The sequence below is a fragment of the Festucalex cinctus genome, chromosome 11 (genome assembly GCF_051991245.1).
Source record: "Festucalex cinctus isolate MCC-2025b chromosome 11, RoL_Fcin_1.0, whole genome shotgun sequence".
In the NCBI taxonomy this organism is placed as follows: Eukaryota; Metazoa; Chordata; class Actinopteri; order Syngnathiformes; family Syngnathidae; genus Festucalex; species Festucalex cinctus.
The window spans coordinates 28,181,422-28,195,127 of NC_135421.1; the positions used below are offsets into that span (position 1 = coordinate 28,181,422).

Consider the following 13,706-nt stretch of genomic DNA (forward strand, 5'->3'; position numbering starts at 1 on the left):
CTATTTTATATGAATGATTAGATGTTAATGAATATGGCTAGTAGTTTTATATATCGTCTTTTAAAACTTAAAAATATATTGAATATCGTACATTTTCATTAGTTAGAAAATAACATGGAGTCAGTCCCCCTTCCCTGTTTCAGTTACACAGATTATTATCAAATCTTCCATTATTATTAAAATATTATTATGAAGTCCTTATTGAATATATATTTTGATTGCCTAATTCCTATGTCCATTTATAATAAACTTGTGTTACAGGTATGTCTTTTTTTTTTTCTTCTTTTTTTTTATAAATTAGATGGCAGTGCTATTGACCTCTTTCTCCACTAGATGTCAATGTTGCCATTACGAATAGCCTACAAATGATTTGATACTGTAGTTTTATAGTTGCAGCATTTGCTGAAAAGGTCAAACTTTAACCTTCTCGAGTCATCTGATGAGACTCATAAAAATATTATTTGAAAAAAATGTATATGTTATTGAGACAAATAATGGCTATTAGACAGCCTTCATTCAACCGTATGTCATCTCAGCATTGAGGGAATGATTTTTATTTTTTATTTTTTTTCAAAAGTATTGCTGTAAGATAATTGGGCATTGCATTTTTTTGCACAATATTAGTATAGGGATTATCATTACAATAAAACAGGGACATTTAATTGTGAGTGACAATCAGGCTTGCGGTCAATATGTCGTGTGCAGGATATATTTCACACTTCCTCTCGTCTGCCGACAGGAAGCACAAACCACTTGAATTCATGTGAAAATACATATTTTTGCACAGTCGACAAGCGGATTCAGGATGCCGCGCTTGCTTTTGTACTTACGGATTCTTCGCCAGCTCCTGTGCATGGCAACACTTTTGCACTTTGGTATGTGTTACGCTGAATTCTGCTGTTTAGAAGGACTCTGCTGAGGGATCGTGCAGATAAATCTGTTTATCATAGATTATTATTATCGGGTTTTTTAAAGATGGACAAAATATATTTTATTTTATTTTTTAAATGATTCACATGGATCCTTTTTGTACTTTAGAAAAAATAGACATGCTAAATTCTGATTATTATTTTTTTAAATTGGGTATTTTGTCAAAGGACTCCAAAACAGAGAATTTTCTGCTAATTGATTGTTTATTAGAAAAACATTATTAACTACAGATTTTAAATACAGTAGTTTATTATTATTATTATTATTATTATTATTATTATAATTTCTTAACTGCCACTTTGTAAATGTTAAAATAAGTCGAGAACTGATAAAATGTATAGCATTATATCAATCATGGAACATAGATAGATAGATAGATAATGGGAATGACTACCTCTAAATCACCACTATAAATACATAGCCTATGTCTGCAACAAATCGAAACTGACACAGATTTTTTACATGCCCCCATTCATTATTTAAATCAGTATTTTTGCCATATTACAGAGCCACTAAAGTGACTTGAGGTAAGAAACTTTCTCATAAGAACTTGAAAGTTTCTCATTAGGATGAGAAAATAGTCCATTGCATGCTAGCATGGGAGACCCCATAACTACAAATAACTTGCATATTTTTAATCAAATATAATTATAATTTAATTAAAATATTAATTAATATATTATATTATATTAATATAAATATATATATATATATATATATATATATATATATATATATATATAAAATAATAATAATAATTTAATTAGAATTTAATTAATATCATTACTATCAACCAAATTGGGTTGCAATGTAAATTGTGTTGGTGGTGGGTTGTTGGACCCCATTTTATAAGCTTTTGAGCTTCTGAGGGAGTCCATTTTTCACAGTTGATTATCACTAGATTTTGACTGTATTTGAACGCACTGTGGAAACAAACAAGCAAACAAAACAAGATTTTTGGGGCTTTTTAAAAATGGTTGTCCTCCACTCAGGAAATGCCAGAGTGCTGACGGAGATCCAGGCGGGGCCCCTGTACCGCGTGGCGGGCTCCCGGCTCTCCATCTCGTGCAACACGAGCGGATTCGCCAACGTCAACCTCAGGAAGGAATTCGAATTCCGCGTCACCAAGCCTGCAAATCCGACGACCCTCAACATCATCAGCACGGAAGACCCGCGCTTTAGCTACGCCGTGTACCTCGCGCGGGGCAACGACGTCGCTTTGACGCACGCCTCGTCCAACTCCGTCCTCTTTGAGATCAAAAGTCTTCGGAAAGACGACGAAGGCGAATACGACTGCGCTGTGATCAACCCGGAATATATTTATGACGGAATCTACAGCGTAACGACGACAGTTAAAGGTAACCCGTTGCGTTTGGTTCAAGACTGACGTTGTCGGTATCACGGCGCTTCAGTAAATTGTCATCCCCCGCAGTGATTGACGACTCCCTGAGCGTTTCATCAGCCGCCTCCGCCTCGCTTCGCTATAATCAGGGTGAAACGCTCACTTTAACGTGCCAAGCATCCAGCAACACCGTCCAGCACACGCATCTGTCTGTGGCCTGGTATCGCCGCAAGGAGGGCGCCGACGACGATGACCTCATCGTCTCCCTGGACCGAGACTTCACCATAAGGCCTGGCACGGGATTTCGACGGCGCTACCAAGATGGTCTCATAAGACTGGATAAAGTCGGAGAGGCCACGTACAGGCTGACGATGGGTCGGTTGGAGCCGTCGGATGCGGGTCGGATCTACTGCCAGGCGCAAGAGTGGATCGAGGATCCGGACTTGTCCTGGTACTCGCTCATACAGAAGAATGCAGAGGAGACCCAGCTGGATGTCAAGGGAAGAGGTCAGTTTTATTTTATTTAGCACTGGAGATAGACCGATGTTTTTTGTTTTTTGTTTTTTCAGGGCCGATACCGATGTCAATTGTTAGTAGTCAAGGAAGCCGATAACCGATATTTGGAGCCGATATTCAATTTCAGTAAAAAGTGGTTGGGGGAATAATGGCGTAAATTAAAAAAAATATATATATATACAAATGGTAATCTTGACATTAAATAGTAGACGTAATAGACGTAAATTTTCAGACTTTTCTTTTTCTTTTTTTTTATCTTAGACAATAGACTAATAATAAAGAAAAATGTTCAGGAAGCTCCCAAGGTTATCATTATGTCTTAAAAATGTAAATAACAATTACTAAAAAAAAATATATATATATATATATGATAATGGCATGTGGCACAAAATTATGCTGCTGAATTAATCAGTTTTGTAATTTTGCAAAATTGTTAGGTTGAAAATGTCGTGACATTTTGTGTCGATCAGGGGCAGATATGTTTTACTTCTTTCTGTGCCCCTTTCAATTCTTTCTTTTTAAAAAATAAAATAAAAATTAAAGAGTGAAATAAATAAATAAATACTACAGCTCTTTATAGTTTTCTACAGTTATTTTTCCCAAAATTTTAAAAATAACTGAAATCTTAAACTTTAACATTTCTTTGTTTTAATGTCGAACAAAAACAAAAAGTTTCCCAAGGTTCCCAGTTCCCACGGTGGGCAGTATTTCTTATAAAGTTAGCTGAAAATTTAAATAAATAGTTGCCTGAGATTTCATTGGTTTAAGATTGACCTTTTAAAAAAAGGCCGAAACTGATATTCGTCAAAATGTCTAACATCGGTGGCCGATTATTTGTTCATCGCTATTTAGCTCTTCTCCTCGTTTGGTTCCCAGCTGACTTTGAGCGCAGTGGTTGCACGTTGAAATGGTCTCACATTGCTTGACTTGACCGGTCAAATATTTGTTTCGAGGCAAGAGTTTGTGGGACTTTCACGTAGGGAGAAAATTAAATGAATGAAAAAAAAAATGTAGCACAAAGAAGCATGAGAAAATGATACAGCCTTTGATTTGCTCATGTTCAAAGCCACTTTGAAATCCTAAAAACTCTTGGTTGAACATTATCAAAAGCAAGCTGAAGCTATATTACGTAAAACATGTAAACTGGTATGTAAAACGTGTCGGTTTATGTAAATGGTGAATAGGAATGGAGCCGGTACTGATCCCCGAGGCACACCGAAGTGGGCTATTGGTGAGACCGTCTGCTTAAAGCACACCATCTGTTCGACATCTTTTGCTCTTCCTCCTCTACAGCGGCGTTCGTGACAGGATGTGCGGTGTGTTGTTTGTCTCACTATGGCTCATTTTTTTCGTTTGACTTTTTTTTTTTTTTTTTTTTTGTGGCTGAACAGAGCTGGTGCCAGACAAGGTCTCCGTGGTGGCGAGGCTGTCGGCGCAGCAGACATCTCTGCAGGAGGGGCAGGAGCTGCTGCTTACATGCAGCGTTGACACGCAGAACCTGGAAGAGAAGTTTTTCTCTGTAGCTTGGCTGCGGGCGGGTGTCGAGCTAGCCCGAATGGGCCCCACGGGCGTTCTGTCCGTGGGCCCCGAGTACGGCCGGCGAGAGGAGCAAGGAGAGCTCAGGGCCAGCAGGATCGGGGACGGAGATTACCGTCTGGTTTTGCAGCATGTCGGCACCGAAGACCAGGGAGGGTACATGTGCCGAGTGTGGCCCCAAGAAAGAGGACAGCAGGGCTACTTCGTCCAAGGCGACGCCCAAGACTCCAGACCCTTGCTTGTTAGCATCTCAGCTACAGGTCACGTTTTAATTGTAAATCCACATTTACACCACCAGTGGTTGTCGGTCACATCCCAAAAGTAACAAGATATAACCCCAAAACTTTAATGTCATTTTAGTCCATCAGTAACAATTGCAGAAAACACAGTAACATTTGGGTGGGAACTTCCACTGGTTCTTGTATCTTAATGCTCACGATATTATACTAATAGCGTATTTTTCGGATTATAAGTCAGTTTTTTTTTCCATAGTTTGGCCGGGGGTGCGACTTATACTCTGGTGCGACTTACGTGTGAAATTATTAACACATGATTATATCATTTCACATGTTATTTTCACACTAAACCGCAAGAGGGCGCTCTAGGCCTGTGTTGATAAGTTCAACATTGCATCGTCTACCTCCCGAGTTGGGGGAGTTGTTTAAAAGTGACACCGAGGATGAAGATTTCATTGGATTTAGTGATTTGGAGTGAAACTGATAGTTTGCTAAACTTGTTGGCATGTTCTTTATGCTAGACTTATATGAATAACTTGTAGTGATGGGAACTTAATTCACCCACGGAACGTTGGGACGAAGGGAGAGTTCCGGGTGGGAAGGTTTTGTTATGTGGAAAAGGGGAGTTAGCCTGTTAGCTTCTAGCTGAGTGGGGAGTTGCTGTTAAGACCTCAGAAGCTGATGTCAATAAAACGCCAGCCTTTGGCTCCGCCCTTCAACACTCCGCCTCCGACTCCCGTCACTGCTCGTTACAAACTCTTAACATGTTACGTCGTTACTGACATTAGCAGGCATGTCAGTCATGTAACGTTAGTATACCGTACACTTATTCAGCCTGTTGTTCTCTCTTTTATTTCTATTTTAAGTTGCCTTTCAAGATGACATGTATGTTTTTGGTGTTGGATTTTACCAAATAAATTTCCCCCAAAAATGCGACTTATACTCAAGTGCGACTTATATATGTTTTTTCCCTTCTTAACTCATTCGCTCGCCGCCATTTTCCTATTTCGCAATCCCGTTCGCTCCCGGCTGTTTTCCTGGATTTTGACTGATTTTACAAGGCCCACAGAATATTGTGTTCTATTGCTATAAAAGCATGGAACCTATCAAAAGAAAGATTAAAGTCTCTTCTTTCATCAGGAAAAAAAAGTATGTTTCTGTCTGTTTCCGTTTTGCAGCAATTAGCATTAGAAGAGAGCTAAGTTTCATCAGTTTTCACAAATCTATTCAAAATTGTAAGTCATTGAAGTTATGAAGTTATCAAATTAAGTCTAGACAAAATATTACCTTTATTGCGGAAAATGTCAAAAATGGGTCAAATATCCCTTTAAAGATACCACACGTGTTTTGGAAGTACAGAGAGTTCAGAGCCTGAAGTTTTGAACGAGCTTTTTTTTTTTTCCATCAACCTAAACTGCAGTTTGTATGAAAACATATTGTCAAAATTCACCCCTTATCTCTTGTCATTGCAGCCAGTGGACTCTCAGTCGAAATGCAAAACGCCGTATTCGTCAACGAAGGCGGCACGTTGACGCTAACTTGCAAAGTACACGGCTTCAAGGGCCAGCTGTCCGTCAACTGGCAGCGCAAAGTAGCGCAGACGTCCACGTTCACCAACATCATCGGTCTAAGTCAGGAGGGTGTCGCGGAGACGCCCGCTGTCGACGTCTCAAACCGGGTCGCTGCTACGCGTCCCACCGGGGACACTTTCGCACTGGACCTTCATGAGATCACCCCGGCCGATTCGGGCGTGTACCAGTGCGTTGTGACCGAACGGAACGGACAGACCAACAGCCAATCAGAAACGACCACGTTGACGGTGGCACCTATGGGCAAGTTCTTGACTACGGTTTTCACCAAGCTGCAGATCATGACCACGTCTTTCCATCCTTACCAGTGCCAACAATTTGTGTTGCAGATTCCTTTGTGAACGTGATTCTGATAGGCCGCAATAACATTGTGACTGTCGGAGAAGACGTGGAATTGATGTGCCGCGTCAAAGGGCCACCTCTCGCCATGACGCTCACGTGGAGCCTGCAGCGCGGCGGCTCTACCTTAGACAACATCTTGACGATGTACCACGACGGTGCCGTCAGCTGGTCCGGAGAGCGCCAACGTTACCATCTGAGGGTTGACACCAGTCCCGGTGTGAGGATGTACTACCTTCTCATCAACGGTGCCAGCCATCGGGAGGCGGGGAGCTACCAGTGCCGGATGTCCATTTTCCAGAAGAACGTGCACAAGAAGCTGTCGCCGTCCAACATGCTAATGATCAAGGTGCAGAATCCAGGTGAGAAACCAAGTGAACTTAGAATGGTCCGAAGTCGACTGATTTACTGATTTAACCAAACTCAGGTATAGACCAAATCATCTGCTACAAGACCAGATGGTTCAAAATGAACAACAACATACTAGTTGTCTCGTCATTCGGCAATTTATTGGATTTACTACGCCACAATTTTGTTCACAGATTGTGACATTGACTCGTCACTAATCACGAATTGTTGGCTTAACTCATTCACTGCCAGCCCAGTAAAAACGGATCTTTGGCGTCGATTATGGGGAAAAATAATAATCAGGATTATTTTGGCAATAGTTGAAATCACGATTATTTAAACGGTTATTTATGTTTTGGCACAAAACAAGAAAATGTTTAAGCGTTTAAAAATATTAGGACCAAATTTCAAAACAATAGAAACACTATAATTAAATTTTGGACCAAACAGAATTTATAATAATATATATTTATTTATGTTGGCAAAAATGTGAACGTTGGAGTGCAGCATATGCACTGTGTACTAGGGCAATATTTTTTTTTTATTGTTTTTGGTACAAAACAAGAACATTTTTAAACATAAAAAATATTAAGACAAATAAAATTATTTGAAACACTATATTTATGCAAGTTCCTTTTGAATGAAACAAAATTGATCAAATTAGTTATTTTAAAATAAAAAAAAAAGGTGCAAATGTATCAATTTAAACAACTCAATAATCTTCTTACTTTGCAATTATGCTGATGTTGTCATTGTGGAGTGTAATAATTGAAATTATAATTTAATTTCAATTAATTGCACAGCCCTACTTTGACGTGTATAGCCATCAATGGCGCTGAATGAGTAAAAAAAAAAAAAAGAGGCAGAATGAATTGCGTCATCTTATAGCGTCGTCTTGTGTTTCTGAATGAACTTAAGTGACAAAAAAATGTAAGAATAGGGTAAAAGTCAAGCTCTATTTTTCTTTGGATCACACTATCAAAATGGAAGAAGACTGGGAAATTATTCTGTTGTACACAAAGGGGCCTGTGATTATTTTTCAAACACCACAAATTCCCACCATGCCTAACCATTTGGTGGGCCCACATTGAGGACAGGTTTCCCTGTTTGGCCAAGTTGTGCAAACGTTACTTGGCTGTCCCAGCAGCAAGCTCAATGGACAAAAGGATTTTATTTTTTTTATTTTTTGGCTGGAAATCACACGGCAGCTTTCACCCAGCCCACATCGATGCTGTTGTATCCGATGTGTAAATTTAATAAATGAGCTGCTCATTCTTTGTAAATATAAATTATTGCAGCAATTGAACATCCAGTCAGTTTTTTTGTTTTTTTGTAATCTTAATAATTTACCTACGATTGGCTGGCAACCAGTCCAGGGTGTCCCCCGCCTACTGTCCAAAGCCAGCTGAGATAGGCTCCAGCACCCCCCGCGACCCTTGTGATGAATAAGCGGTCAAGAAAATGGATGAATGGATGGATCAAAGATGTCATCAGCTTCTAGTTGATGTCACCTTGACTTTCATTGTATTACTGTCGACTTGAAAAAAAAAATCTGAAATCATTCACACCTATTTAACACAATCACCATTAAGAGCAATAACCTTAACCTGCGCGCTGTCACATGGTTTGTTGTGATGTCTTTTGTTCAGAAAAGAAACCTAAACTAGTAGAAATTGTGCTTAATAGCCTATGAACTGAATAGAATAGTTACCAATATTGGGTATGGAAGTGCCCTCAATAAGAACCAAAGAGTGATTCAGCTCAACATGAACTTAGTTCTGTTTGTGTTCACATTGCACGTTCTCTTCTCTGGAGATGATCAGAGGGTGCTGAAACTGAAAGCTTAAAAGGATTGAAAGGGTGAAAACGGCCTTCAAATTAGGGTTAACGGATTCCACAAGGTTCCATACCCCTACCCCAAAACCTGTTACCCGTCTTCCCTTTCTCTTAGAGAGCGACCTCATGCTGACGCCTACTCCTTCCTTGACCAGAAACATCAACAGTGATGTCACCATCAACTGCTTAGTTACCTCATCTCGCTCTGGATCTTCTCGTTACGCCGTTACCTGGATTCGACAGCGGCAGACCCAAAACGTGACCATTTTGAGCTCGGATCGAGACTCCTTCGTAACGTCGACTGTGGACCACAAGCAACGGATCAGCACACAGAGCACAAAGGGTCCCAATTTTGAGTTGACCATTCGGGATTCTCAGATTTCAGACCAAGGTTTATATGTGTGCGAGGTGGTGGAGTGGCTGCAAGATCCTCGTGGTGAATGGTATCATCTCCCCCCAGTCTCTCGAACCGTTCAGCTGGCACTCATTGAGCCTGGTGAGTTGTATGCACCCAAACTATTTTGTTCTGGATTAACCAGGATTTCTCTTTTGTTCAGCCAATGATCTTCTTTTGGATGCCAAAGAGCAGCAAGTGCTTGCGAAGGAAGGAGACAAAGTGCAACTCGAGTGCGAGCTGATCTCGGGTGCATCCGGCGAGTCCCGTTTCTATAAAGTCACCTGGTTTTACACCAGACTTGGATCTACTGCTGTTCCGCTGTTGGAGCTCGATCATACGGGCCTACTGAAGTATCCGGAGAGCAAAGGTCTTCACGGCCTGCAGGGGAGGCTTCGTCTCTCCAGACCCAGCCGGGGCAGTTTCGGTCTTGAAATTCAGAGGGTCCAGGACAGGGATAGCGGGACATACCAGTGTCGGGTGGAGCAGTACCAACTTGTGCAAGAAGGCCAATGGGAGCAAAAGGCGTCCGTTGACGGTGGTCACAACGTATTGTCTGTAAAAGTTACAGGTATGATTACAATTTTACGCATTTTCTCTTGATGATCCTCCCTAACCTAAAGAATTGTTTTTGTTACCGTTTCACAGACAACAACCTGTCCGTCGTAAAAGAAGAGTTGGCGTTTAACGTGAGCACGTCACAGGATTTCACCATCCATTGTCACATCAGCAAACAATCCAGCCCGGAATCCGAGTTCCAGGTCACCTGGTTTTGGCAGGAGAAGCGAGAAAGCAAACGGCGAGCTGTATTCACGTCCTATAGAAACTCGACGTTGCAAGACTTCTGGATCGAGAAACGAGAGCGGCTGAAATTCGGTCACGCGTTGCCCAACCAATTCGGCCTCACCGTGTCCAAGCCCACTCTTGCGGATCGCGGTCTTTATTCCTGCGAGGTGGAAGAGTGGCTGCCTTCCGTCTCGCACGGCTGGAGGAGAGCAGCTGTGGACGGTTCCGGCTATTCGACTGTCAGCGTCTACTCACAAGGTAACTTCATGAGTCATATAATTATGAGAAATAACAATTCAAGTGTAACTCTATTTTTTTTTTTTCTTTGCCTGTCAGTAAAAAAATGGAAGCAGGTTCCCACAGGAAAAAAAAATAAATCAACCAGGCGATAACCTCATCCTTGTCTTGCGGCAGTTCGAACTGATGATCACGAAAATCCTGTGGTTGAAGAATACATTCTCACATACCACTTTTTTTCAAATTGATACCAGTACAAGTATTCACTCTTTTGAGTACTCACTGATACCGGGTACCAATACATCTCGTACCTTTGTCGTCTAAAATTTCATTGAACACAAAGAGAAATGATGATTCGCCAATGTGTCAAACTACTCCAGAGGAGGATTTATTCAATGTCAGATCTTGTTTGCCTTCTGTATCGGTGGCTGTTATCGGCAGCCTCCACAAGTACTGATGCCTTTTAAAAAAAAAAAAAAAAAAAAAAAAAAGCCAGCTTTACCACTTGCACTGTCTTTCTTTGGACCCATGATTAGGGGCTAATACACGATGCAAAACTAAAAAAAAAAAAAAGATTTGCGTACATAACAATGAACAGGTCTGCTCCAAACGAACTTTGAACACGAATGTGCGACGGAGGAAGCCGGAAGCATCCTGGCCATTCGAGTGAGTCGCGTTCAGGTACGCTCGGCTTTTTTCAGACTGTGGCGCATGCAGAGCTACAGTAAGGCACACCTATTAGACTTGGACTTAGACTTGACTTTAATTTGAAATAAACCAGACTAAATAGATAGGACCAAGAATCAAAATCACAATAAAAACATTGATAAATACAATAGAAACAAAATTCTAATGTGCATTCCATATGTAATTGCATACACCAGTATCAGCTGACCTCTTGTGACCTCTTTACGATCAGGAATTAGAAATTAGAAGAACAGAAAATTGTCATTAATTTCAGGAAATTTTAAGAGAAGATGCTATATTGGGATATATAGCTCTTTCTTTTTTTTTTTTTCTTTTTAGGAAATTTTATGTATCGAAAGTACAAGTGCTGTTTGGTATGTTTATCGGTGACAACAAAGAGTATCGGTCTGAAAATAGGTGATTCTAACATCTCTATAGTTTTTATTGAGTTTTACCAGTGATCTATTTGACTTGGAAAAAAAAGATGCCCCAAGTGAGTAAAAGCAGGGACTTAAAAAAAAAACGTGTATACTGTACATGTGAAGAAGTCATGTGACTCTAGTTACCGTGTGTGCAGGAGAGAACGAAGCCCGCTCCGGATGTCAATCGGGCATGTGGATCGGCCTTCCCGTGGCTCTCGTGCTCTGCTCGCTGTTGATCATATTTGTGCTGGTGCTGAAGATCCGTCGGGCCAAGACGTCCGAAATGAAGCCAGGTCAGTCGTTGTGGGCGGAGCAGCATCAACTGAAAACAAAACTCAGTGCAGACGACTGAACGGTCACCTGGAAAGAAATACAAACATCAACGTTCAACTTCAGTTTTCATTTTAGGTTTGCAAGCTTTTTTTTTTTTTTTTTTTTTTTTTTTTTTCTCCCACTGCAGCGCCACCTGCTGCATAGAGTGGATTACTGTGTTACCTGGCCAAGTGCAAGTGTGGAAAATCACAGAGTAAAAATGTAGTAGTGGTCAGTCTCAAATCTGTACTAATCAATTGAGTGTGATTAAATGTGTCTACTTTTTACTTATATCAATTGCAAAAGAATATAAATTTATTTTACAGAATTTCAAAAGAAATGTTCTCAACAAAAAAAAATACTAATATAATAACTAGAGCTGTCAAACGATTACATTTTTTAATCAGATTAATCACATCTTAGAATTTTGATTAATCATGATTAATCACTGACTTAAAAAAGCTTCTTTTTTTTTTCCCAACATATTTTGCCCGCTAAATTTGAAGCTCATCTGTTGTGTTAATTTTTTCGACATTTAATGTTATGAGGACATCTTCAAAAATTGATATCCACTGCACATGCTCATCCGGCTTTTTCTAATCAATTAATTATTTGCATAATTTAAAATGGGAAAAACATTTATTAAATGCTTTACTTTAATGCATGTCGTTATGTTTATTGCTCAAACTCCAACAGCTACCTTTAACGTAATCATCCGCTGTCTGCTAAAAAGGATCATCTTCGGTCAAAATTAATAGTGTGATTAATCTGTGGTAATACTATGATTAATGCGATCATTTTTTGTGATTAATTAATTAGTTAACGCTTTAACTTTGACAGCACTAATAATATTTCATATATATGTTTGTTTTTTTTTTTTGTTTTTTTTGTTTTTTAAATATAGCAAGTGGCAAAATCTCAACATGTTCTCTTGTCCAATTCTCCAAAAAGTCATATGCATATTGATGTGCGTGAACCATAAAGCTTGTTCATCTGCCGGGTGCGAAGACGCGTCTGCGGTCCAAAAAAATGAAATCTTGCTCTGCATGAAAACGTACGTGCCAGATATGCAAGGATGTGTGCTGACTGTGTGGTCTGGCGCTCTGCAATAACGCGCGTCTTGACTCATATTCGGCCAGACGGTGTTTCGACACACGTCACATGACCTCCTAAAGAGGTTAACCGCACACGTCGGAAGAGGAGAGCAGACTTTTCTCCAAGTTTCAACTCTGAAAAAAAAAATCTAGTTGGACTTTGAAATTTGTGTGCGCGAGCGCGCGTGAGCGCTTTCCTCGTCAAATGTATTTCCCCGCTATGGCTGTCTGCAGCACTCGACATCAGAAATGAAACAAGAAGTGTGAGATTAAATGCCTGCCTGAAGGATTTCCACTTGGGTAAACAATCTTAGCCCGCTTTTTTTATTCGACATCCTCAAACTGTCGAATGACTCAGCAGTTATTTTCTTCAAACGAGCCACGGGAAGATGGAAGGGCAGATGGAAGTTTTTGGACATTGCCAGCATCCGTTTGAACCTTTATTAGCTGCATGAGCAGGAAATGAGTAACAGGGAAACATTTATAATTGTTATGTATAATGGGCAGGAAATCAAAACCACATTGGATTCAATGCATTATTAAAAAAAAAAAAACATCTTGACAAATTGTATTCAAAATGGAGCCCCTACAGCAAAGTGGAGACTGTGGAGGGGCATTGCAGAAGGGTAAGCTTGTTTGCATGCATATTTAATAATGTTGTCATTTTATTGGAGAAGAGACTGAGGGCAGCAAGAGGACTGACTTCCGCAGCAAAGTGGAGACTGTGGCGCACGCAGAGCTACAGTAAGGCACACCTATTGGGTAAGCCAATGTCAGTTGTGTGTTTATTTTTCTCTTGTCGGACTATATTTAGGAGTCTGAATAATTTAATTTGTTCTATTAAGTAATCAAAGATCAATCAAGCAATCATTATTTATTATTATTTAAAAATGTCCAATAATGATTAGTAAAATCACGATGTATGCCGCCATAAACGTTAAATGGCGTCAAAAAAAGTTTGTTTTTTTTAATGTTTTTTTTCCCCCCCTCAGTGCAACATCTAATTGCAGCGCTGCCTGGTCAATGGGTTGTGGAATCAAAAACACTATCTATGGCCAGCGGATGGCAGCATTGTATCTCTTTTTGTGAATGATCAAAGCCT

At 40.1% G+C, this 13,706-nt stretch overlaps 1 protein-coding gene across 1 annotated transcript; it reads left to right on the forward strand.

Annotated features, from left to right (window-relative positions):
* Positions 1-799: 799 nt before the first annotated feature.
* On the forward strand, positions 800-12,432 carry LOC144030739 (immunoglobulin superfamily member 3-like). Its single transcript, XM_077537281.1, has 10 exons — positions 800-875; positions 1,923-2,288; positions 2,363-2,779; positions 4,180-4,584; positions 6,033-6,392; positions 6,479-6,850; positions 8,788-9,168; positions 9,230-9,637; positions 9,715-10,110; positions 11,354-12,432. The coding sequence occupies exons 1-10, from the start codon at positions 806-808 to the stop codon at positions 11,548-11,550; spliced, it is 3,372 nt and encodes a 1,123-aa protein (XP_077393407.1). The 5' UTR covers positions 800-805; the 3' UTR covers positions 11,551-12,432.
* Positions 12,433-13,706: the final 1,274 nt, after the last annotated feature.

Bases quoted from the DNA above. Each gene is read 5' to 3' on its own strand.
- LOC144030739 (XM_077537281.1), top strand. From the start codon at position 806: ATGCCGCGCTTGCTTTTGTACTTACGGATTCTTCGCCAGCTCCTGTGC. The intron at 6,393-6,478 runs GCAAGTTCTTGA...TTTGTGTTGCAG, and splicing joins GTTGACGGTGGCACCTATGG to ATTCCTTTGTGAACGTGATT. The intron at 10,111-11,353 runs GTAACTTCATGA...CCGTGTGTGCAG, and splicing joins TGTCAGCGTCTACTCACAAG to GAGAGAACGAAGCCCGCTCC.